Source organism: Camelus bactrianus, chromosome 28, assembly GCF_048773025.1.
Source record: "Camelus bactrianus isolate YW-2024 breed Bactrian camel chromosome 28, ASM4877302v1, whole genome shotgun sequence".
Classification (NCBI taxonomy): Eukaryota; Metazoa; Chordata; class Mammalia; order Artiodactyla; family Camelidae; genus Camelus; species Camelus bactrianus.
In genome coordinates this window covers 9,431,890-9,456,335 of record NC_133566.1, presented here as the reverse complement: position 1 = coordinate 9,456,335, position 24,446 = coordinate 9,431,890, and the positions used below count along the sequence as shown (strand labels likewise).

General features: G+C 43.4%; 1 protein-coding gene and 1 pseudogene across 3 annotated transcripts in view; one reads left to right on the top strand and one right to left on the bottom strand.

The window, feature by feature from the left end:
* The window catches only part of SEPTIN10 (septin 10), a 34,006-nt gene that overhangs the window by 5,568 nt on the left and 3,992 nt on the right, over nucleotides 1-24,446 (bottom strand). For all 3 annotated transcript variants that reach the window (XM_045519691.2, XM_010959119.3, XM_010959120.3), the window contains exons 3-9: nucleotides 20,873-20,993; nucleotides 20,315-20,510; nucleotides 14,121-14,307; nucleotides 11,337-11,498; nucleotides 9,684-9,780; nucleotides 8,457-8,625; nucleotides 4,943-5,075 (exon numbers count right to left, since the gene is read on the bottom strand). In XM_045519691.2, coding sequence (XP_045375647.2) covers nucleotides 4,943-5,075; nucleotides 8,457-8,625; nucleotides 9,684-9,780; nucleotides 11,337-11,498; nucleotides 14,121-14,307; nucleotides 20,315-20,510; nucleotides 20,873-20,993 — 1,065 coding nt within the window. The remainder of the gene's footprint in view (nucleotides 1-4,942; nucleotides 5,076-8,456; nucleotides 8,626-9,683; nucleotides 9,781-11,336; nucleotides 11,499-14,120; nucleotides 14,308-20,314; nucleotides 20,511-20,872; nucleotides 20,994-24,446) is intronic.
* Nucleotides 21,373-22,616, top strand: LOC105072252 (NADH dehydrogenase [ubiquinone] 1 beta subcomplex subunit 10 pseudogene; annotated as a pseudogene).

Here is a 24,446-nt window from a genome sequence, read left to right as displayed (position 1 = left end):
GACAACCATGGATTGGCAGAAAATGTCTGCAAATGATTGACAAAGGTTTAACTTCCAGAATATATAAACAGCTCATACAACTTAATGACAACGACGACAAAAATCCCAGTCAAAAAATGGCCAGAAGGCCTAACTAAACAAGCATTTCTCTAATGAAGACATATGGATGGCCAATAGACATATGAAAAAATGCTCAATATCACTAAAGATCAAAGAAATGCAAATCAAAACTATGAGATATCACCTCACACCAGTCAGAATGACCATCATTCAAAAGTCCACAAAGAATAAATAGTGGAGAGAGTGTAGAGAACAGGGAACCCTCCTACACTGTTGGTGGGAATGTAGTTAGTTGGGTGTACCATTATGGAAAACAGTGTGGAGATTCCTTAAAAAATTAAAATTAGATTTACCATATGATCCAGCAATCCCACTCCTGGGCATATATCTGGAGGAAAATATAATTCAAAAAGACACATGCACCCCAGACACAGCAGCACTATTTATAATAGCCAAGACATGGAAACAACCTAAATGTCCATCAACAGATGACTGGATAAAGAAGCTGTGGTATATGTATACAATGGAATACTACTTGGCCATAAAAAATTAAATAATGCCATTTGCAGCAACATGGATGGACCTGGAGATCGTCATTCTAAGGAAATAAGCCAGAAAGAGAAAGAAAAATACCATATGATAGCACTCATATGTGGAATATTAAAGAAAGAAAAAAAGGACACTAACAAACTCATCAACAAAACAGAAACAGACTTGCAGACATAGTAAACGAGCTTATCGTTAACAGGGGAAAGAAGGTGGGAAAGGATAAATTTGGGAGTCTGAGATTTGCAATGTTAGCCACTATATATAAAAAGAAAAAAAATTTCTTCTTTATGGCACAGGGAACTACATTCAATATCTTGTAATAACCTTTAATGAAAATTAATATATGTATGTATCTACACATGATTAGGACACTGTGCTGTACACCAGAAATTGACACATTATAACTGACTGTACTTAAATTAAAAAAAAGAAAAGAAAAGAATCTGGCCTATCAAAAGGCTGTATTAATAACAAATGGTCCCTGCTTTTCTAAACAGATGTATAGTAAGAGTGTCTGTGTGTGTGTTTAAAGGGTGGGCCTCACCAGCTGTCCCTCAGATCAGGGTGCAGGTACAGAGCAGCAGCTCTCTTAGCCCATGTGCACCCCATGACCAGGGAGAGGAGAACGGGGCTAACCCTTAGAAAATGAGGCTATAGGACAGATTTACACTGTGGAGCAGAGGTACCTCTGGTTATTTAAATGAAGCTGCATACTTGACATGCATTGTAAATACCCTGAAAGGTTATAGAACACTTGGTATGTCACTCATGAGATCGACTCCAGAAAAACAATGAAAAGTGTCTTAGAAAGGGGGAGGGTGTGACTGTCACTCACACTGTGAGTTCTCAGCTCTGACATCAACAATCTATTCCACACGTAAGAAGCACTCGCTCTCTCCCGGCTCCGGTGCAGACATGGCCAAGTCGAAGGACCACACCACGCGCAACCAATCTCGAAAATGGCACAGAAACGGCATCAAAAAACCCTGATCACAACGATATGATCTCTTAAGGGGGTGGACTCCAAGTTTCGTAAGGAACATGCGCTTTGCCAAGAAGCACAACAAGAAGGGCCTGAAGAAGATGCAAGCCAACAACGCCAAGGCCACGAGTGCACGTGCTGAAGCCATCAAGGCTCTTAAAGGCCAAGGAGGTCAAGCCTAAGGTCCCAAAGGGCAACAGCCGCAAGCTCAGTCAACTTGCCTACACTGCTCACCCCAAGCTCAGGAAACATGCTCGTGCCCGCAGCAGGGCTAAGGGTCTCAGGCTCTGCTGGCCAAAGGCCAAGGCCAAGGCTCAGACCAAGGCTGCAGCTCCAGCCCCGGCTCAGGCTCCCAAAGGTGCCCAGGCCCCACAGAGGCTCCAGAGAAGCGGCCTTCATCTACTGATGCGAGGACAGAAGGACTGGTGTGACCCCTGGGCTGCTGTCTGCATGGGGCTCATGTCCTCCTGTGCTGTTCGTACAAATAAACCTGAGGCAGGGGGAAAAAAAGAAGCACTCGTTCAGGGCTCCACTATTCACTACAAGGTGTTTAAATCAAACACATTTTCAAATAGTTAAAAGTTTTTAAGTAAAAACAAAGTGAAAAAGAGAAGATCTTCTTCTGTGCTGTTGAAACCACTGTCCAATGCTCTTAAGACTCTATGGCCAACGTGATCAGCTGCTGTATCTTTTGTAAACGCCGTGTCTAAAGGTCTCATACGTTTCTGTCGTTCAGTGATCCTTTTCAAAGTATCCATTTAAAAAAGTGAATACTGGAGACAGCGTTCCTCTCTTGTTGAGCTAGTAAATGTCTCTAACCTGTGCTCTGTACCTCACTGGGGCCCGTTCACCAAGAAGTCACCCAGCACCGGGGCTCCCGCTGCACCTGTGTCTGCGTGCACACCCTGCTTCCTGCCTGGGGCTCTCCACTTCAGGGCTCTAATGTAGCTGCACTTGTTTATTGAATATTATCTGCAATACTTTTGGAAATAAAAGAGGCATAAATATTAAGTAAAAAATTAACCGAGAAATAGACTTACATATAAAATTGGGTTGTAGTAATATTTTAACGAAGGTTACGTACTTCACATGAGGAGTACATATAAACTGTGCATTCTCTCTTGTGGTGGCAGGAAGGCTCTACGTCTAGAATGATGTTAACAAAGACGCAGACAAGACAACATCTGAACGGTGTTTTAGATGACACTTGTCCTGTGCACCTCCCTACTCTAGGTATCCGACGTCCACAGCATCTCAGCTTACCCTGTACTGTACGTGAAAATCACCCACATTGATACAGAAGGTGAATTAAGAGGTACTTGTTTACAACGGTATTGGCAAGGATATTTTAATAACAAACTTCTCTAACACAGACTTTTTTTTTTCTAACACAGACTTAGATAATGTTTTGGGTTACCTGCCAGTACCTTATTGATACAACTAGCTTTAAATGCCTCAGCCCACCCAGTTGAAGACCTGGCTCACAGTCTCTGCAGTCCAGTGTAATTACTGATAAACCTCCTGTCCCTCTAAAACTGCACTAATAAAGACGATATATCAGTCAGTCTTCCGTGGTCCTTCAGCAGACGATTCTTTGTCCCATGAGTGATAATGACCTCCAGACTGACCCTGACTCAAGCGAACCGACGGCACCAGCTGTTCAGGACAGAACTGGCCATGAGGGAACTTGTAATGGTAATAAAACAGGCCTACTATCTACTGCTTCTAAACCTATACAATTAAAAGTTTAGAACTCTTGTGACAACTTTGGATTAAACTAACTTCATCATTTAATATAATATTCTTAACACAAAACAGTGCTTGAACCTAAAAGTAAAAATCTATAAAGCACCTACTGACAAATAGTATTTCTCTTTTTCTTTCAACCATTTGGTCACCCTCAATTTTCAGTTTCCTTTTAAATAATATACATTAAGCACAATATTCTTATGTGGCATTAAAAAATCAAAATTCAGCTGTAAACCACTTCATCTTCTCTCCTCGCTGGAGAAACTGAGAACTGTGATGTGGGAGAAAGAAACTCATACAAGAGAAGTGTCTGTTATTCAAAAGAAAAGCCAGCATCTTATTTCCTACTTATCACAGCTCCTTCCTCAAAATTTGTATTTAAAAACAACTCCAAACCAGGGGCTAGTCTCAAATAAGAGACTAAACAAAACAGAACACCCAAAGGCAATATGAAGCCTAAGACTGAATTCTGGTTCAAAAAAAAAGGAACAATAAAAAACAATCTTGGGACAACTGGTTGGGAAATCTGGTTGTGGACTGGGGATTAGGAGAGATTATGGCATTCCTATTAGTCATCCTCGGCGTGACACTGGTACCATGGTTATGAAGGAAAATACACCTAAGTTTCTGAGATGCACAAAGTGCCTATGATAAAGTGCAGTGACGCCTGCATCCAGGGAAACATCGCGCACACACTCGACACGGCCAAGTGTCCACCCTGCATCTGCGTGCGGGGAGGGATACAGCTACCCTGTACTTTCACTTTCCTGTTGTTTCAACTTTCTCAAAGTAAAGATCAACATTCAAATTATAAATAAGATATATAGTAGATTATTAATTTTACAAAACCACTTACTATAGGGTTCATTTAAATAGCAAGTACTCCGAGAGTACTTAAAATAACAAATTTGTAAAATGAAATTACCTAACAAGTAACTCTTCAGGAACTCTTATATTATCAAGTTGATTTGTATTAACATTTCCGTCTTCTCTTAGAAATTCCTTTCTGCAGCTCATCCTTTGTGACCCTCATCTTAAATGTGGCCGTTTACTTAAAAGCAGCCATTGCAGTTAAGTCTACAGAAAATAGCTTAACTCAAGTAAAACTAAAACTGATGCTTGAAGAACCAGAAGCGAACAGAACTGCGGAAGCTCACTTCTGATGGCTTTGTGCCAAGGCCACCGGACCACCCACCTCCAGGAAGCCTAGCTTCAAACTCAAAAGGCTACTTAACAGTTTTCAGAGTCACCTGCTTCACGGCAAACAACAATCCCAACAAGGCTCAAAAGCTCTCAGAAAAGGCTTTATCAAGCCACAGCTGAAACATTTCTGGCTCCCAATTAAGGTATTTAAAACACTTCTTAGGAACCCAGTCCCTTACAAGCCCATGATAAGCACTTCTAAAGGAAGACATTTTGTTCAAAAACGTAAAAATTTTTATTTGATTTCAGACAGTGATTTTTTATAAAGTCTGCATCTGAAGACTACGCATCTAAAATTAGAGAACAGCTAGTCTTGAAAAGCATCTCAGCTGGTCTTGAGATGAATCTCCAGGCTAGCAGGGCGCCCAAATGCAAATCCCTTCAAAGCAGCACACTTGCCTCTCTTTCCGCCTCTTTCAGCATGGCCTCCTTCTCCTTCACACGCTGCACAAACGTCTGCTTCATTTCCTCCTCCTTCCTCTGGCGTTCACCATAAAATTCGTGTCTTTTGGCTTCATAGGTCTCCTGGAGGCTGAAAAGTTATTTGTGGTACCCTCATGTTAGAGACGCTGTGAACTTGCGGGCCCCACGCACCTCACTGAACTGCGAGGGTCACAGCCTGCGCGCCGTCCCCTTTCCAGAGGGCTCCTTCCACCTCTGCTGCCTCTTCCCCACCCTCACCTCCACATCTGACCACCCTGGCCTGTGAGTTCAGCCTGGGGTCCCGACATCGTTTCAGTCCAGTCCTGTTTCAATTTCTACAGACACACTGTTGAGCCCAACCTGACTTTGTGCTTTTCTGCCTTCACTACTGCAGCAACCTCCTAACTGGTCACTAGGCTTTTAATTCCTCTTTCTCTCACTCTGTTTTTCTTGCCATTTCTAAGATTTTTTTCCACCAAAAACAGAGATTTCCTTATCTTCTTCCTCTGCATTAGTTATATTATCTACAGGGTAAGGTCCTACCTCCTTTAAACGGCCTCGAAGAAACTTCACAATCTGGCCAAACAGACCCAATCCCTGTAAGGTTCCAGCCACACCAACCTATTCCATCATTCCTAAAACATGCCACACATTTCACACTCCAGTGTCACTGCCCATGTCCCCACCTCCACTCTACCCACTAAGCCTCTGTCCCTCCAGGCCAAGTTCAAAAGCAGCTTCTTTCAGAAAGCCTTCTTTGCTCTCCCCAGTTGGACTAGCCACTCCTTCCAAGCACTCCCCGTCTGTCTACACCCCTTCCACCCTCTCTCTCCTAATAGCTCCTCGTCTTCGTGACCCAGCACTCCAGCAGAGCTCTCTAGATTCTGCCATTTCCCATAGGTGTTCATTTAGTGACAGAAACTGTAGGAAAGCAGAGGCAAGTCTAAGCAAGCTGAGCAGGACTGTCCTGGTGCCCCACGCAGCTGCCCTCACCTGCAGCATCTCAGGAGCAGCGGCCCTCCCCTTCAGCTCACGCGGGGAACAGCCCAGCGGTTACCCGGGGTCAAAAATGCACTTTCCAGCTATGTCACAATTACAAATTCTACTGCTTATAAAAATACTTTACAGCATTAACAGCTGGCCGTGAGTATGTAGTAACTCAGAGCATGTGTTCCAAGGAGGAACAATTCTACACATTTTAAGAGCAAAGTTTAAAAATGTACAAAGTGCCCTAGGTAACCATATAAATGCCTCTAATCTCAAGGCATTCTACTTTTTATATTTTTTGTTTTTCTGGGTTTGTTTTGCTTTTATTTTAAAGAAGACTTTAAATCTATTAGGCTGCCGTCACCATTTTCAGAAACCTCCCTACATTTCACAGGTCCTTCACTGGACTGATAGTCTTTAATAACAAATTTGGTTTAATGTATTTAGATCATAGCAAGTCTAAGTGGTTTTTAAAAAATATTTTATTTATTTTGATTGAAGTATAGTTAATTTACAACGCTGTATTAAAATCTAAGTTTTAAAAAGTTCTCATTAATTTCTTTATGCAAGCACTTCATTGTTCAGGAGGAAGATCAATCCGCCTGGCAAGGAGAGAAGACCTACCAGCAGCTAGACAGCTGCTGCAGGCAGGGACTGGTCTGGACCCGAGTTCCCGCGGCAGCAGGAAGAGCAAGCACTGGCGCTGTCTCACAGGCGAGATGACTAATGCTCAGGGAGGTAAGGCAGTCTGCCCAAAGCGACAGCGCTAGTAGGTAAAGGGCTGGGGCTGGAACCTGATCAGACTTGCACCAAAGCCCATATTCCTAAGCCCCATAAATCCTGCCCTAACGTGATGCCTCAGCCAAAGGTGAAGAGTGAAACACTGCTCCTGCGTGTCCTCCAGCCCTCATGTTCGCCCACTGCGACAGGTAAACTTACAGGGCCAGTGCCAAGGAAGGAAACCTGCACTGTCTTTCAAAAGGTGGTGACTGTCGTGGGTCTATTTATAGACAAGAATGAACAATAGCATTCCTGCTATACTACTCTCGTTTGTAGTATAAAAGTAGCCTGCTGCTGTCGCAGTTAATGCAGCGTAGTATGATAGTTGCAAATATCACTGATTTAAAGCAAAGCTGAAAACCAAAGAGAATGAAAAACACATTCCCAGCGGCTCCTGCTCACCAGGAAAGCGGCTGCACGCCCTTCCCCGGGGCCTCTCTGTGCTTCAGGTTCAGCTCTAATAACCCTGGGAAACCTGCCTGTTTCTGCTGCGACCAAATGCAGAAATTAACTATTTTTGAGCGTTCCAAAGACACAGAATTTATGATACAAAAAATTATGCCAAACACGTAAGCAATTCTAAAATACCACAAAAATCCTCCTTCCAAAATATAGGGCCCAGAGCACTTCGTTGCTGGTAGATTAGACTGGTTACGTTAACCTAAAATAATTCGGGGATTTACGGTTTATAAAAGCACGTTTTGTGTAGTTTAAATAATCCACAGGCCAGTTAGGTGAGACTACAGGACTACATGCAGTGCCGCTCTCCGGACCTCAGGACAAGCATGCGGTCGGTGCTTGTGGATCCCTAACCCTAACCCTCGGCCTGATTCGGGACGACCGTCCAGTGAGGTGGAGATGGAGAGGCTGGGGGAAGACAGGCAGAGGGAGGCTCACGTGACTGTGTGTGTGATGACAGACAGGCAACACTGAGCGCCAGAGTCCATTTGCCAGCCAAACGACAGCAACTACTATTGTGTACACCCCAAATGAAATGGGAGGACCCCCCAGAAAACACAATGTAGCCACGCTAGTAAAACCTTCCCAAGACCTCAGGCTATAAGGAAGCATAAAAGCCGCACCAGACAACTCATACACAAGTGAGGGAGCGCCAAGAGGGGGAGAGTCTGCCGCACCTGACCCAGGAGCCCCGTGAGAAAGGGCTGCTCTCACCAGGAGAGCAGCCCGGGAAGGGCAGAGGCCTCCCTCACACTGCGCTCGAGCTCCCCCACTTTCTTGCTTGTCCTCTGCGAGCACAGCCGCTGCCCCTGTCCACTCTACAACCCGGCGCAGGTGAAGAACCTCATCCTAACTTTCCCTTCCTCACCTGTTCAGTGGGCGGGCACTTCCCAAACTGAAGAAATGCTTAAAAAAAAAAAAAAAAGCACATTCCAAGCAATCTTTGATTCTGACTGCCCACCATCTCTCTCCCTCTCCGCTACTGTCCTGGTTACCTGTGGAGCGCTCCCTCTGCCCTGGACGCAGTCTGGTGGGACAACTCATCAGGCCCGAGCCCACCCACAGCCAGGACGTGCGCACACGCCCTAAGCTGGGCCCAGTGGACGCAGAAGGCTTCAAGTGATCCGAGCAGCACAATAACTAATCATGTCAAACGGCTCCGCTTCTCGGCGTGGGAGGGGTCGAGAACACATCCCCCCGCCCAGGGTGCACAGAGGCACAGCCCTGTCGCCTGCCTCCCCAGCGGGCTCCTTGGAGGCCTCACCTGAGCGGCTCATGCTCTGGGCCCACGTCCGTGAAGCCCAGCTCCTCCAGCTTGCAGCGCCTGTACAGCTCGTAGTGCCTGGTGTGGGTCTGATCCCGCAGATCCTCCATGTTTGTGCAAAGCAGCATCTCCCGGAGCTTGACAAAGTCACAGTGGTTCTCATTCTCCACTAGCCAGGAGAACAGAAACACAACACCAGTTCATAATCCTGACACACAGTGAGCAAACAAAAACACATCTGAAGTGACAGCAAAATGATCAGTGTGATTAACAGCTACCGTTGTTTCATGCAAGTAACCAAGGAAGCAACTCATGTCACACACACCAAGTTACAGGGACTGCTGATTAACAGACCAGGTTTGCTCAAATTCAGTAGCCAAGGATAAACAGGAAATAGGAGAGAAATACATTCACTCTGTACAATCTGCTCCAATGATTTCACTAATGTTTTGTTAGCAGTTTACAAACCATCCTCAGGACACTTCACACAGCACCTGAGAGTGTGTAATGATATTCCACCAAAACTTCTAGGTGGTAAATTCTGCACAGCCAAGAACACCATCTGTGTGTGCCGTACCTATCCAGTTCTGGCCACACAATGCCACATTCGTGAGCCTGCGTCAGATACGGTACTGTGACCAGCAGTTTTAAGCACAATCATTACTTTACATTAAAAATCTTAAGTTTTGTCAATTTTTAAATTACAAAATTTGTCAATTTTAAAAGCAGCAGCACTGTGAGACCAGCCCCAGCAGGGTGGCCCACTCCCCGTTAGCTGGCAGTGTGAGTGGATGAGCCAGGCAGTGCTGGTTATCTACTCATTATAAAGCTAGATAAATTCTAACATTTTTAGCTGGTGGACTCGTTTGGGAAATAGTTGGCAATACTTTGATGAGTAAAAATATATAAATTTACAGGGTGGTTTATTGTGCCCCAGAATTATCTGGTAATTAGTTTATGTACTATGTTTAAACAATACTATTTACACTCAGATTTTGTTCAAAGTACCCAACCAGCCCTTCCCATCTTCTGAAAGTCTTGGCGCGCCTGGGCAGGTAACATGGTGTCACACAGGAAGTGGGGAGGCTCTGCCTAGCCTTTATACACGTGGCTAAAACAGAACACAGCCAACTCTTCTGACAGCCAATCAGATCCCAAGATGAGCATCACCTCCAGGAAGGCATGAAGTGCAGCTATGACCTGCGGGCTGCTGCTCGCCTCCTTTACCTTGTACGATGCCCCAAGGGTACTGGCGGGCTTTGACCATCTTATTTCCAACTTTCACCTCATCCATGCTTCCTACCACAGCAAATGGCAGATGTCCCTGGAAAGGAGCCAGGATGTCAATCACACCTCATCCCAACGTTTTATGAAAACGGAGAAGAGAAAATTTATTAAATAACAAATTTACTAAAGTCAAATGATCTGCTGTGCCTCAGGTTTTAACACTCGCCCTGTGAATATATGCCAGCTGTTCTACAGAGTCATTTTCAGTCATCTCTCCTACAGAGAAAATCTTTACTGAGCCTGCCCTGCATGATCCCTTATTAGCCACAAGAGTACAGAACAGAAAGAATTCCAGCACAGGTGTCATTTCCCTCCGTGTCACCTCTGCCCTGAAAGACAGAGAAAATGTTGAGGCAATCGCACACACACTCTATGACTCAAGTACGTGTCTGTATTCTGTGTATGCACACATATATGCTAAGCAAAGTAAATGCAGAAATTAAGAGGAGTGAGCAATCCCTGTGGGCGGGAAGACACAACCCAAACTGCATGCATCAAGCAGAGGAGGAAGCAGCAACAGTAAGGAGACGACTCTGAAGAGACACAGCAGCTCGACTGGCCGGCAGTGAGAAGACCGTCCTGCCTGAAGCTGAGGATTAACGTCAGGGAAAAGTCTAATGTCATTTTTGAAAAAGTCTTAAGTATTATGTTTAATATATAATAATTCACAATATTTAGTCTCTTCATTGTGTCCTTCTGAAAGCTTATTCCAGGTCAGCATAAAAAATAAAATTAGTTCTAAAGTCAATTTAACACACGGGAATTAATATCACTACACTTACATTAGTCAACTTTTTATGTATTTAGTTTAAGTTTCTAATGTAAACAAAGTATGAAAAAAATCAGAGAAGCAAAAGAGGAGAATTGGAACGAGCAGGTGCTGATTGTCACCATGTCAGGCAGTGAACAAAGTTGTATCCTGACAACAACCCTGAAGACAGGTGTTATTAACCCAATTTTATAGATAAGTTAACAGTCTAGGGAGGCTAATAACTCCCACAAGAATGTATGGTTAAGTCTATCTGACTCCAAAACCCATGATCCTTCAAAATAACCTAGTATTTAAGAAATCTAGTAGTCTGGAGAAAGTGACCCAAAGGACTCAGTCATCTTCGATCATATTAACTTTTGTGTAATTATAAACTACACTAAAGCATATGTCACATTAAAATGTTATGTGAATGATTCATATTTATGTGTGACTCTGTAAGGCTTAAATACTCGATTAGAAAGCTCTCAAAGATTTTAAGACCCTGAAGCACCCCAAGGGAGGCTGTAAGTCTTCTCGTGTTCTCACAGACAGGACAGAAAGGCACCGCTCTAAGGCAGCTGAGTACAGTTCCATAAAAGGTGAACCGCAGTCTCACAAGTACACCACTTTATTTAGGTGAAAGTAGGAGGAAAGAAAAAATGCTCAAAAACGTATTCTCATTATACTTTTCCAACTCTAGAAAATAAAACATTTTCCTATACTGCGCTTTTGCAGAGTTCACCTTGTTTTGGAAGACACAAGTGAAAACATATTAGTAGCGATGTTACTTACACGTTACTTTTTTCAAATGTAAAACAATGAACATTCACTTAGGAGCTTACATTCATTGAAGCATTGATTTTGGCAATAGTTTCATCATCTGTTGGGAACTGGTATATCTGAACACCGTTGCTGACCAGTTCACTCATGAGCTTGATCTTAAACTTCTGTAATTCAGTTTTAGAAATTGCATCTGCTTTGGCAATCACTGGTATAATGTTCACCTATTAAGAATAAAGAAAAACAAAAATCTCACGATTGAGGACTTATTTTTTAATCCTGTAGTTTTTTCATTCAAAGCCACTCAGTCTCTGACAGATCTCCCTGACCTGGATCAGGGGACGGGCAAACCATGGTCCGCTCACTGCGTATTTATATAAACCAAGATTTACTGGAACACAGGCTCACTCACACATGTCACATACTGCCCATGGCCACTTTCACTCCATAACAGCAGAATCAGCGGTTACATCAGAGGCCCATGGCCTGTGAGGCCTGCAGCATTCACTACCTGGCCCTTCACAGGAAGAGCTTGCCGACTCCTGAGGTAGAATCACTTGGCTTCATTCTTACCAACATGGCGTCAAAAGGAGGAAATTTTACAGATACCAAGGGAGAGTGTTCATGGCTCAAAAGAGTAACTTTCTTAGCATTATTTGAAAGTTCTATCACTGGCCAGAGAAGAAGGGATCTGGGTCATGAAGAACAACTAACCTGCAAAGCTAGTTCTATGAGATTAATGTCCCAACCAAAGATTGGTGTCTCCACAAACTCATCTGTAGGGTTTTTGTTTTTTGGTTATTTATTAGCTTATTTTTAGTAAAAAGCTTCAGGCTAAGTAGTCATGTCAAGAAAGTGAGCTATCAATGTAATTTCCAGAATGAAAGTGAAAACTAGAAATCAGAATTCCAACTCTATTCTTAAATATCTTTTTTTCTCCAAATTCACACTGATTTGCTGTGTTTATTTGGATTTATTAGTCTTAAGTATGTTCCAAAGGAGATAAAGGTTTTTCCAACTATCCATGAAAAGCACTTTTCAGCAACTGTGGGTAAACAGCTTTCACATTAAATTAGTCAAAGTACATAAAAACTTGCTGCCAAGTTCTTGATTTCTGTATCCTACACGCAGACGTTCAGAAAGTTCAGTAACAGCTCATAACTGATTCCAAGTCAGCAGCAGCAGCAGGCGGTGTAAGCACTGGAGACTGAGTTTCACCTGCAGAGGCATCTGCTTCCATGACATCCCTCCTGCACGAGCGCACCGCAGCTGGAGTACACGGCTGCCAGCTCAGTCAGGCAGGGAACCAGGCCCCACCCCCACCCCGGGGGCCCCCCTTGCAGAGAGCGTACATGACCGAGCCGGCAGTGTACGCTTCTCCCTTCCCATGCCCCAGTTCCCACTCTGGTTGGTGCTTTACATTTGCCAACAAAGACTGAAACCCCAGAGGGCCCCCTCCAACCCTGATCCAGGCAGAGCTCAGTTTCGAACACCCCTCCTCCCTCCTTTCTCCCCTCCACCCGCTGTGTGGCCCCAAGTATGCTGTGTACCCTCCAGGACCCGTGAGGAACAATCTTTGCTTCTCAAAGCCCCCTGATGCTTGTTGCTGGATGCGTCCCGGGATCTTAAGGACCAGGGAGGCTGGCTCAGCTGCGACCGTGGCCCTGGTGGTCGGGGAGGGCGTGTGGGGCTTGTGGTGAGTAAACACAGGCACGGACCACCTCGCGTCCCCAGCCAAGCATGTTACCATCAGTGGGCGGGAGGATATCACAGACTGAATGCTGAGTGTGAGGGTCATTTAAGCATGGGGGCGGGGACGTTTCTGGTGTCCCCGCTGATGGGTGACCTCCACATGGAGCAGTGGAGTGTTCAAGAAGAAGACAAGCTATCATTTTAATATATCCTCACACCTGCCCTTGGGTAGGTACTCTCCTGGTTTTTATTTTAGAGGTGAGGAAAGAGGCTTGGAAGGGTAAGGAAACTTGCCAAGAACACAGGGCGCTTAAGGAACAGAGATGGCCTCCAGCAACACCAGATAGACTGCACCGTGTTGCCTCTGTCTCCCTGAGACAAAGCTGCACACTCCTGTGTTTACGTTCCCCTAGTGAGTTCGGATTTCCGTGTAATTAGACTCAACTATGACAGTAACTGGCTAAATGGCCAGACCATCAGGTGAATAGACTCTCACACAAGCTTCATCAAGGTTTCAGGGAATCAGCCTCTGCGCCAAGGCCACCCCAGCTGGCCGTCTGCCTCCACATGACTTCTGCACAGAATCCTGTCTCACAGGACGCTCAGCCAGGATTCTGGCGGTCACAGGGCAACCCTCAAGATTTTTTTAGTATAAGACAGTAGTCTTTATCTTTCATACAAATAAAAAAATCTAAAGTGAGTTAATTTGTGGATACTATTTTTTTAAATAGCTCCCCGAATTTATATATAGCTTGTTGGCTCAGAAATTCAAAAACAGGTTTTCTGGATAAGGTTCAAATTAAAACATAATTTACTATAATATATGATGACACATTAGACCTTGATCTTCATCAGTGAACTTCTTCTCAATAGTATCATAAAGTAAAATTTTTATCAAATAAATTCTGTATCTAAGAAAATGAACATGAATACCCATACTCTGGCATGCAATTTAATCACTAAAAAAGGACTGAAATTTTATGTTAATGATTTTTCTTTGCATCTCATCTCTCAAACTCAGTTTCTCTGGAACATAACCAAATGTTTCAAAAGTGCACAGAATAAACCAGCTATGATACACGTATAGACCAGAAAGGCACTTAATAGTTGAGAGTAAACGCTGAGCATGAGGAGCCGCCCCTTCCCAAGCCTACCTTGCTGTCAAGGCTCTTCATGGTCAGTAGATCCAGGGTCTTGAGGGAGTGGCCCGTCGGCGAGATGAAGTACAGGCACACGTGGATGCGGGAGTCATGGTAGTTAAACAGAGAGCGCTTAATCTTCAGTTCTTCTTGGAGATAGGCCTCAAACTGAGCATCTATGTAGTCAACTATCGGTTGGTAGCTGGAAAAAAATTATTAAATATTTGATACAATGTATTCATGACTCCTTAATAAAGTATTTGCTCAAATCTAAGTCTGAGATCTCTATTTTCAGCAATGAACAAACCATTGATATCTACGCTAAACAGGTAACTTCAGTAACAAAACATACTGTGCAGAATGCACAGGTACAAAGGCAGTTACTCTGAAACCATCAAGACAAACGAGCTTTAAATCACGTTACAGAAACAACACTGAACGTACACTGACTGCCCCTCACACTCATCCTCACACTGGGTCCCTGCCGGCAGGGGTCCCCACCTCCCTCACACTCTGAAGGAGGATAGGCAGGTGTCCAGCTGCAGCCAAACTGGAGAGAGAAAAGGCATGAGAATCAACAACTCACAAGACATTAAGGTCAAATTCCATGACAGCCTGCTTCTTCAATCAGGTGTGTGGGGCACGGACAGCCCTAAGGTCGTGAGGAGAGAAGGCACACACAGCTGGTGAGGCAGGCGACTCTCCTCGCTCACTGACAAGCGCAGGAAGCACATGGCACACCACGCCTGGCACGCAGAGCCCTTGCCCGGCTCCATCCTGCCTGGCTCGCCTGCCCCACGGCTGCTCCACACTCATCCTCTAAGATGCACTCACCTCACAGTGCACACAGGGCCGCATAGAGTCTGTGAGCCGTCCACTTCACCTCAACTTGCTACGCTTAACCATCCTCATCAGGCACATCTGGGTTTCCAAGCGAGAAAAGCAGCAGAGATCCTCTGTCAAATCCCTGGACCGTGTACACTTTCGTACGTGCAAGCCCCAAAAGAAGAAGCACCTGTGCAGCTGGGGTGCTAACAAAGTGGTGCTGGGGGCACGCCAGCCTCCTGGTCCTCAAGGGCTGTCACCTCCTTCCTCCACATTCACAGTCCCTGCTGTCCCCACACAGACGGCACGCATGTGAGGACACACTGTCTCACACTTCCATGCCCTCCACAGCAACCAGCGTACCGCCAGCACACCAGATGCACGATCAGGAACACCGTCCTAGGGAAACTGGCCTAAATGTGACCCAACACGGCTCCCTCCACAGAACAATGAAACAGTAAAAACTAATCTGTAAGTAAGTACATATTTGTCGTAAAATTTCCAAAGAAGATTTTATTATTGACTTAAAATAGATCATTAATAAACAGCCATAAATGTTCCTCTGTCTAAATGCTTTGCTTAACGCTTGTCATAAATGAAAACCCTTGTTTGTTAAGTAAGCGCTGCACCACTAGGCACTCTGCACCAGAAACCCCAGCTGCCGTGTCCGGTACACTGCAGACTCTCTTCAATGAAGTGAAAGACACTGGCTTAAAACATAAAAATCACCTCCTTTTTCAAAGTACTCGTGAAGGGAAAGGAGGTAACCAGGTTGACAGTGAGGAGAGCAGAAGCAGGGAGGTGAGCAGAGGACCAGAGCCGGCTCGGCAAACAGGCCAAAGGCAGCCGCGCGCTGTTCTGGTGGGTAAAGAGCTGAACTCTGTGAAGCACAGCCGTGCTCCTTTCTTATTCGTTGTCGGTGGCTGCTTTTGTGTTACAAGCAGAGCAGTTTGGACAGAGGCCATGTGCTGCAAAGCTTGAGACAGTCTCACTCTGGCCTTTACAGAAAGACTGTACCAGCCCCTGCTCTACAAGCACCTGTGCTGGTTTCATCCTGAGGCCAATTTGTCAGTGTGCATCTTGGGCTTTGCTTCCAAAGGATTCATGGGACAGAGGGAGGAAAGCAAAGTCCAGGCCCGCACGGGTGGGCCTCTGTCGAGAGACTGCCTCCCCACGCTGCACTGAGGGGCTAAGAGTCCACACCCTCAGTGTGGGATGAGCCACGGGTAACCTGTGGTTCCTCCCCTCTCCCCAAGGATCTGAGCAAGGTTGCCCTGGCACTAAAGGAAGTCGGCAAAATACACGGAAAGGGAAAACCAGCCTCGAGAACTTGTGGACACAGGGTCAACCCTCACACACATCTGCGGCCCAGGTTCACGTGGCCTCTGATTCTGGGAACCTCAAGCCATGAAACAGGATCCTAAGTATTAATGCCCAGAGGGACCCAACGTAAGCAAATCCAAATCTGCAAATTTGTATCCTTGCAAATAATTTTTCAAAGACTGTGAGAACTACAATTAAAAAATAACCAAGCACATAGGAAAAAAAGCATACAGAATGAGAACCAAAGGAAAAAACAAGTATTAGTACAATAACTGCAAAATTTCAATGTACCTGAATTATAAAAAATAGTTACAAAAAGAGACAAAAGAAATAAAAATAAAAGGCAAACTTGAATGTATGTGCTGGGAATAGTAAAGTAATAAAAAGCGATCCTACAGATATGAATACGAACCACACAGGATGCACAGATTTGAAAACTACAATAACCAGAATGAAAAATTCATGGATTAGTTTAACAGTATGTTAGACACAGCTAAAAAGAGAATTAGTATACTGGAGGATAAATCAAAACTAATTATCTAGAAAGCAAATGAAAGAAAGAAAAAACAGATAAAACTACGGAAGAGAGATTAAGAGTAAGAGACACGGAAGATATAACGAGAGGGGCTAACACGTCACCAACTTCAGAGCAAAGGGGCAGGAATCGTATCTGAAGACATGAAGTCTCAGATTTTTCAAAAGAACGATGACTCAGACTCAAGCAGGATAAATTATAAATAAATAAAAACCCAGATGTATCATGGTAAAACCGAGAACAACAAAAACAAAGATCTTAAAAAGCACTGAAGGAAAAACAGGAGGGTATTTTCTTAAGGGGGAAACAGACTGACAGCTGCCTTCTCAGTAGTAAAAGCAGAAGCCAGGAGATAGTGAAATGGTCTCTTCAACGGAGGTAAAGAAAATAACCGTCCACCCAGAACTGTATACCCAACTACAAGTATGAGAGTCAAACAGGAAATTTTGATTAAAAGAGTAGTAAATAGTGGCCACATGAAATGATAACGTCTTGTGCAATTAAGAAAAGGAGAGAAAACATAAGTTGGGGGCAGGGGAGGTTAATGGAGTTTAACTGTTCAAAATTCCATTTTATTGTCTATTTGTATCATCAAGGACAAGTACAAATAATAATCTTAAACTTTGATTAGGTTAGAGATTATGTTTTATAATTTCTAGAGTAACAACTTTAAGAATAGATATCAAGCAAGAAAGGAAAAAGAAACATGGAACTAGCAATACAAATAGAAAACACAAAATAAAACGGTAAATTTAAAGCCTAAATCCATCAGGAACCTCATTACCTTTGGATAGACTCAGTGTACAATTAAAAGACAAGCACTGTCGGGGGGATTTTAAAGAGAAAACCATGTGACTGATCAGAAGCACATCTAAGGCACACGTGTGCCCAAAGCCGGGGCGGAGCAGAACACACCTCCACAAGGGAGGTCAGACAAGGTGAGAAGTCTCTCAACAGGAAAAGGTCACTGTATATGATAAAAGTGTCTCTTTTTCAGGATGAAATAAAGGTAGAAATTAAAAATTAATTGAGGGTGGACATACTATATATCAAAATTTGTGAGATGCAGCTAAAGCCATGCTTAGAAGGTCATTTATAACCTTAAATGCATTAGGCTGAGAATCAATGAGAAATTCAAGCAAATTAGGTCAGAACTGAAAGAAAGGTAAATTATAAAAGCAGAAATTAATAAAACAGGAAAAACAAGAAGTATAAAATTGAGGATCAATAAAGCCAAAATTTGAAAAGACCAAGTAAACTGACCACACTTTGTCGAGACTGACCAAGGAGAAGAGAAATAAGCACAGATAACCAGCCCCAGGGAAGAGTAGCAGACACCGTACAGACAATGAAGACAATAAAAAGACACTGTAACAGTCACATCTTTAGTAACAATATTTGGGAATTTGGATCAAATACACAGATTCCTGGAAAAATGTGAATTATCACAACTATCTCAAAAAAAAAACCCTCTAAATTTTCCTATAATCATTAAAGAAAATTAATTAGTAACTCAGAATCTTTCAGGAAACTCCAGGCCCAGACAGGTTTTATTGGCAAGTTCCACCAATTATGCTAGGGAAAAATAACTGCAATCTTACACAAAATTTTCCAGAAAAGAGTGAAAAACTCCCCAAACTCATTTTAGAAGGCTGACATATCTTGATTAAAAAAAAAAAAAAAAGAGTGTAAGAGAAAATATCGGTTGAAAACCTCACTTATAGACATAAGATGCAAAAATACTAAAAGGAAAAAAATTAATACAGCACAATATAAAAAGATATAAAATGGTATCAAAGATTGCAAGGTTAATTTACCAACAAAAAATTAGTTACTGTAATTCATTTTATTAAAGATTAAAGAAAAGAAATGACATTTTCTCCACAGAATGAAAGAAAAAAATGCCCACAATCTCCACTGACCCCAAGGGAATCCTGTCAGTCCCACCAGTGCAGTCAGGTATTAAACTGAAGTAAGGAAAAACAGACCACTGCCTTCAGCCATGACAGAGGCAGGGGACTGGATCTACCCTACACACACCTGGACAAAACACGTGAAATGGGTTTCAGACACAGGACAACCGACATAAAAACTGTCATCACGGGGAGTGAAACGAACAGGGAAGCCTCCTGCCCATAGACGAGTCTCCAGGCGCAGCACAGAGACGGGGGCTCAGGGGCCAGGGCGCTGCACCCCATGGGAGAGAGCTGGGGAGCTGGAGCTGCAGCCGTGCCGGGAGGAAGCACCCACCTGCGGGGCACAAGGGGACAGGCCCAGAGGTGGATGTTTCCTACATGACAGTCATGGCGGTGGTTAGAAACTACACAACTGTCAAAATGAACTGAACACTGAGAAAACCAATGCATTTTATTTATTCTATGTAAATTACACATCAATAAAATGTATTTAAAAAGAAACAAAAAACTAGAAAGGAAGAATATGCCCTTATTTGCAAATTATACTATTACATACATAGAAAACCTAAACAAATTTTGAGATGAATTATTGGAATTAATCAGAGAATTCACAGAAGTTGCTATATGCAAGATCAATTATATTTCCATACACCAAATAACAAATGAAATATTTTTAAGATATCATTTACGAGACCATCAAAAATGCCAAAGATCTAAGAATAAATTTAAGTAAAGCTATATCCAACTTCTCTATAGAAGACTATTTAAAAAGCAACATGTCACAGGCCTTTGCCTCCTGTACCAAGCTGCTTCTTCCAGAAAGCCCACAGAAATCGTGTTCTGAAATCTAAAGCAGGACACACACATGTGCTGAAAAGGCTGACACACAGAGAGAGGCTGGCACATGAAGAGAGTGCAGTGTTTCCCTCTAAAACAAACCTTAGGCAACCAGGAAACTACCTCCTATAATGAAAACATGTATTTCAGAAAGGAAAAAGAACAAAAAGTCATTGCTTTACCCCAGTCTATTTTCTCTTCTCATAGTTTAAATTTCAAATAGAATCTATAATCAATCTTTATAATACCATGGTAGAAATGAAGAAATAGAAAATATAAACATAAGATAAAATATAAATTAAAATTTCACTGTCAAACCTTTCCTGCAATGCTTAATAATGTACCTGGCTAATTTGGTTAGAATTACACCAAAAAATCCATGCACCATGGATTTGGCCATTATATATTTGCCATGAATGCCTTGTTTTTTTAAAAATTTTCTCCTCACCAAGACAAATCCTACCTGAAAATTAGTACAAATCATTTAATATTCACTGAATTCTCATATCAGGAAATAATTAAAACTACTTTTGCTGAAATACACACTTTTAATAATGTGATTCAAATTATTATAAAGGAATTAGGTAACTGAATAGAAAAATGTCAATTTGATAACAAGAACAAAATACTGCTAAAGTACTGAAAAATTAAAAGTCTGGGAGGAAAGGCATGAGCAGAAAATCAGCAGAAAAGCAATTCATAGCACGTGGGGCAAGAAGGCAGAGGTCTTGAAATAAGAAAACTCGGTTTTATTACAAGAGGAAAACACGTACCTCTCTTCTTTGTTTATCTGGTCACCAAAGCCCACTGTATTCACGATGGTCAATTTCAGGCGAACATTACTTTCCTGGAGTTCATATGTCTGAGCTTTAAGTCTAACATGTGGGTAAAAATGTGAGGACTCATGGTCTTCAAAGTTAGTATTAAACAATGTGTCAATCAACGTTGATTTTCCAATTCCAGTCTCCCCTGAAAGAAGTGCAGGCACATCTTCACAGGTGCACAAGATGGATGAGGAAAAACAGCACAGTAAACTCTTACAGTGGTTTCCAGGATCCCAAATATTTCAAAGGCTGGTCCACTGAGTCACCAGCAGAGCATAAAAATGAGTCATGTGTGCTAAGTCACTCAGAACTGTGAAGAAAGAGCTGAAATGTTTAAAGAACAAACGAAGCTTGAAGCAGGACAGCTAAGGAGAAAACCTGATAGGCTTTACTGAAAACAATCTGGGACCATGATCTCAAGCTGCTAGCACGGCAGCTCACTGCTCATGACAAGGTGGGGAGCACAAGGGGCAGGAAGGGATAGTCTGGAGGGAGGCTGGCACTTACCCACGCAGAGGATATTAAAGCAGAAGCCTTGCTGAATCGACCTGTTGACCAGCTGATCAGGCAAACTCTCAAAACCCACATGGCCAGACATGGTTAAAGAACGAGTATTATCTTTTTTTTGCTGAAAGAAAACAAAACAACAGCAACAACGAAAAAAAAAAAGGTTTACTGAAACAGGGTGTCAGCATATGAGAAAGGATAAACATAATTTACCAAAGAAACTCAAGACTTTGATCATTATACCTCCCTCAAGATACAACTGATTAAGTTTATGAGAAGGGATGAAGACTATCAGAAAAGTAAAAGTATTGGCAAACATAAGAGAATTTTTTGCTTGTTTCAATTTCTTGAAAATATAAATTGACTGTTTAAAGCAATAACCACCATGTATTACAGGATTATAATACACGGAGAAGTAGAACGTATGACAGTGAGAGCACAGAAGACGGGAGGGGTGGAGTCACCCCGCTGTAAGGGTTCCACATTACACACCAAGTGCTATGATACTGTTTGAAGGCAGTGAGGGTAAGTTAAAGCCCACATTAATTACTATTTTACAAAATAAAACACCAAAGAGTTTTAGCTAGTAAGCCAATGGTAGAGATAAAATGCATGATAAAAATATTAAATCAAGAGAAGGCAGGAAAAGACTAAAAATGAAAGAACAAATGAGACAAACAGAAAACTAACAGCCAGTTGGTGGATTCAGACCAGCCGTGTCCATAACTAAACAGAAGGGGCCTGAGCCAGTGCTTTCCAGCAGAACCTCCTGAGATGACGGGGTGTCCAGAGCTGAGCCAGCAGCAGGTGCTACTAGCCACCTGCAGACACTGAGCACCTGGACGTGACACATGCACCTGAGGAAGGAACTTCCAAATTTTATTTAATTTTAACTAATTTAAATTTAAATAACCACATGTGACTAGTGGCCACCATACTGGACAGGGCAGGTCTAAACTTTTCAGTTAAAAGAAGGAAACTGTCAGAACTGGACAAAAGAGCAAAACTCAACTATATGCTGTCAATGCAGCAACTGACAAGCTGATTATAAAATCCATGTGGAAAGGCAGAAGGTTTAGAATAGCTAAAATAACTGTACAGAAGAACAAGCTGAAGGACTTACACTCACTGCCGTAAAGCTACAACCAGCAGGCGCGGCCACCCTCAGGTGTCCTCTATGCGGGTGCACGAGGCTGGGGGCTGAGGCAGAGGCTGGGCACCAAGTCCAGGAGGGGAGCCCCCGGCACAGCGACCACACTGGACAGCTGGGACAAGGACGAGCACCCCGAGCCCCTGCACCAGTGTCCTCACCGCCCAAGCCCATCACCCACTTTACGAAGGCGTTCGACCTCCTCATGCACCAGCCTGTGACCCCGGGGAGGTTTACAGAGCGCAGCACGTCAAGAGCAGGTATTGCTACTACCACCGTGAGTTGCGTCGGTGCCGGACATCACAGAGTGCAAGGAAAAGGACGTCTTGTGCATGTCTGAAGCAGAAATGCAATGGAGGCTGCAAAGCTGACCAAGAAATTGTCAGCATTATCCAGGAAAGGCTGAAGGCTGGAAGGTGAGAGCTACAGGCAGAACTGTGCCAAGGAGCTGGAGCAGTTTAGCCAGGTGGCCAAGGCCTACCAGGACCACTGTCACAACCTGGGGCCCCATCACTCTGCCAGGAAGTGCCTGGCAAACAGAAGCAGAGGACGCTGGTGGAGAGAAACGCTGATAAAGAGGTTGCTGGTGCCTGAGGCGGATCCTTGAACCCTCTCATGTGGCTGTCACTGTTGCTAAAATAAAGAGTTATGGAATTTGTCTCTCCAATGACTTACTGGCCCCACTTTCCTTGCAAATTCAGCCATCACTTAAAAAAAAAATAACCAAAAAGCAACTATAAAAAATAAAATTTTTTAAAATAAAAATAAAGCTATAATTACTAAGTGTGGTATTGTGATAATCTGGTATTTGTCTATTTGCCTACTTCATCAAAATTAAAACCTTATAATCATCAAGGAATATGCAAGTCAGACTGGGAGAAAACATAACATTTCTGACAAAGCACTCGTATTCAGAATACATAAAGAATGTGTAAGATTCAGTAACAAGACAACCTACTTTATTAAAAAAAAATGGGTGAAACCCTAGAATAGACACTTCACAAAGAAGATAACAAAATAAATAGGCAGTAAGCAAATGAAAGAGTGCTCAACATTATTAGTTATCAGGGAAATGTGGACTAAAACTACACTCAGATACCACTGAACAGCCACTAGACTGGCTAAAAGTAAGAAGGCTGATAATGTCACGTGGTGGAGATGACGAAGCACATGGGAACTCCAGTGCATTTACTGGTGCAAACATGAGCCAGCCCAGCCACTCTGAAAGACAGGTGGTGGTTTCCTACGAAGGTAAAGACTGTGCAACCAGGCACCAGAGGTAACTAACATCCATCCACACAAGGACTCACACACCAATGTTCACAGCAGCTTTACTGCAAACAGGCAAAGACTAGAAACAACCAAATGTCCGACAACTGGTGAGCGCACAAATTAGTGTAGCCACACAGTGGAATCCTGAACCACAGACACATTCCACACATGGGTAAATTTCCTAAGCTAAGTGTATAAACAGTGACTTAGTTACTATGATTTGAGTTTCAAAAGGTACATTTTTTTCATATATTCTCATATATGAATATGAATAAAAATGTCTCAAAGGGCAGTGACAGACTATGGAGACCGGTGACCTCTGGGGAGTGGACTTGGAGATGGAGGTGAGAAAGATGTGCTTTTGACTGTATATGGCAGGAGAGTCTAAGACGATGGCCCCCAGTGTACCCACACCTTCAACCCGTTCAATCAAACACAAATCCGGGTGCTGCTGTGAAGCGTTTTGCAGATGTAATGTAAGGGACTCGCCTTTCCAGTTCCCCTGCTGATGGGTGGCAAGGACCTAAGAATGACCTCCAGGAGCCGACAGCAACCAGCCAGCGAAGAACTGAATTCTGCCAACAACCTTCTGGGAGGGGAGCCTCCGGATGGGAACTAGCAGCAAACACCTGGCGGGAGACCTGAGCGGAGGAAGAGCCAGTGGAGCGTGCCCAGCTTTCCGACCACAGGCTCTGAGTTAATAAAACAAGGGGCTTTAAGCAGCTCTCGCTGCCGTCTGTCACAGAGCAACAGAAAACCAGTGCACAAGCAAGTTGTGCCCCTCAAGCCCCTTTCAGTGAGGTAAGCGTGCCATCTTTGTGATTTAAAAAGAAGAGGCTTTTCAAAAATGTGGGAGTAGCCACTATAATTTAATGAAGAAGAGGGGCTGGAGAAAATGAGGACTAAGCAGTGAGCACTCCGCGCTAGTCACTGAGAGGTTACAGTAGTGTCAGCAAAGCAACATGTCAGAAGGCAGATTAAGTCTGTGATTCAAAAAGAGATCCAAAAAGATTTCAAAGTCTGTGAGGTCAAACAAAGATGGAATGAGAGAAAAAAGATAAAAAGGATAGCAGTTTGGTGGCCAGATTACCATTTATCAAAACTGTGGGGACCTGAGCACGTGTGGAGGAGGAAAACACAGGGAGAAACTGG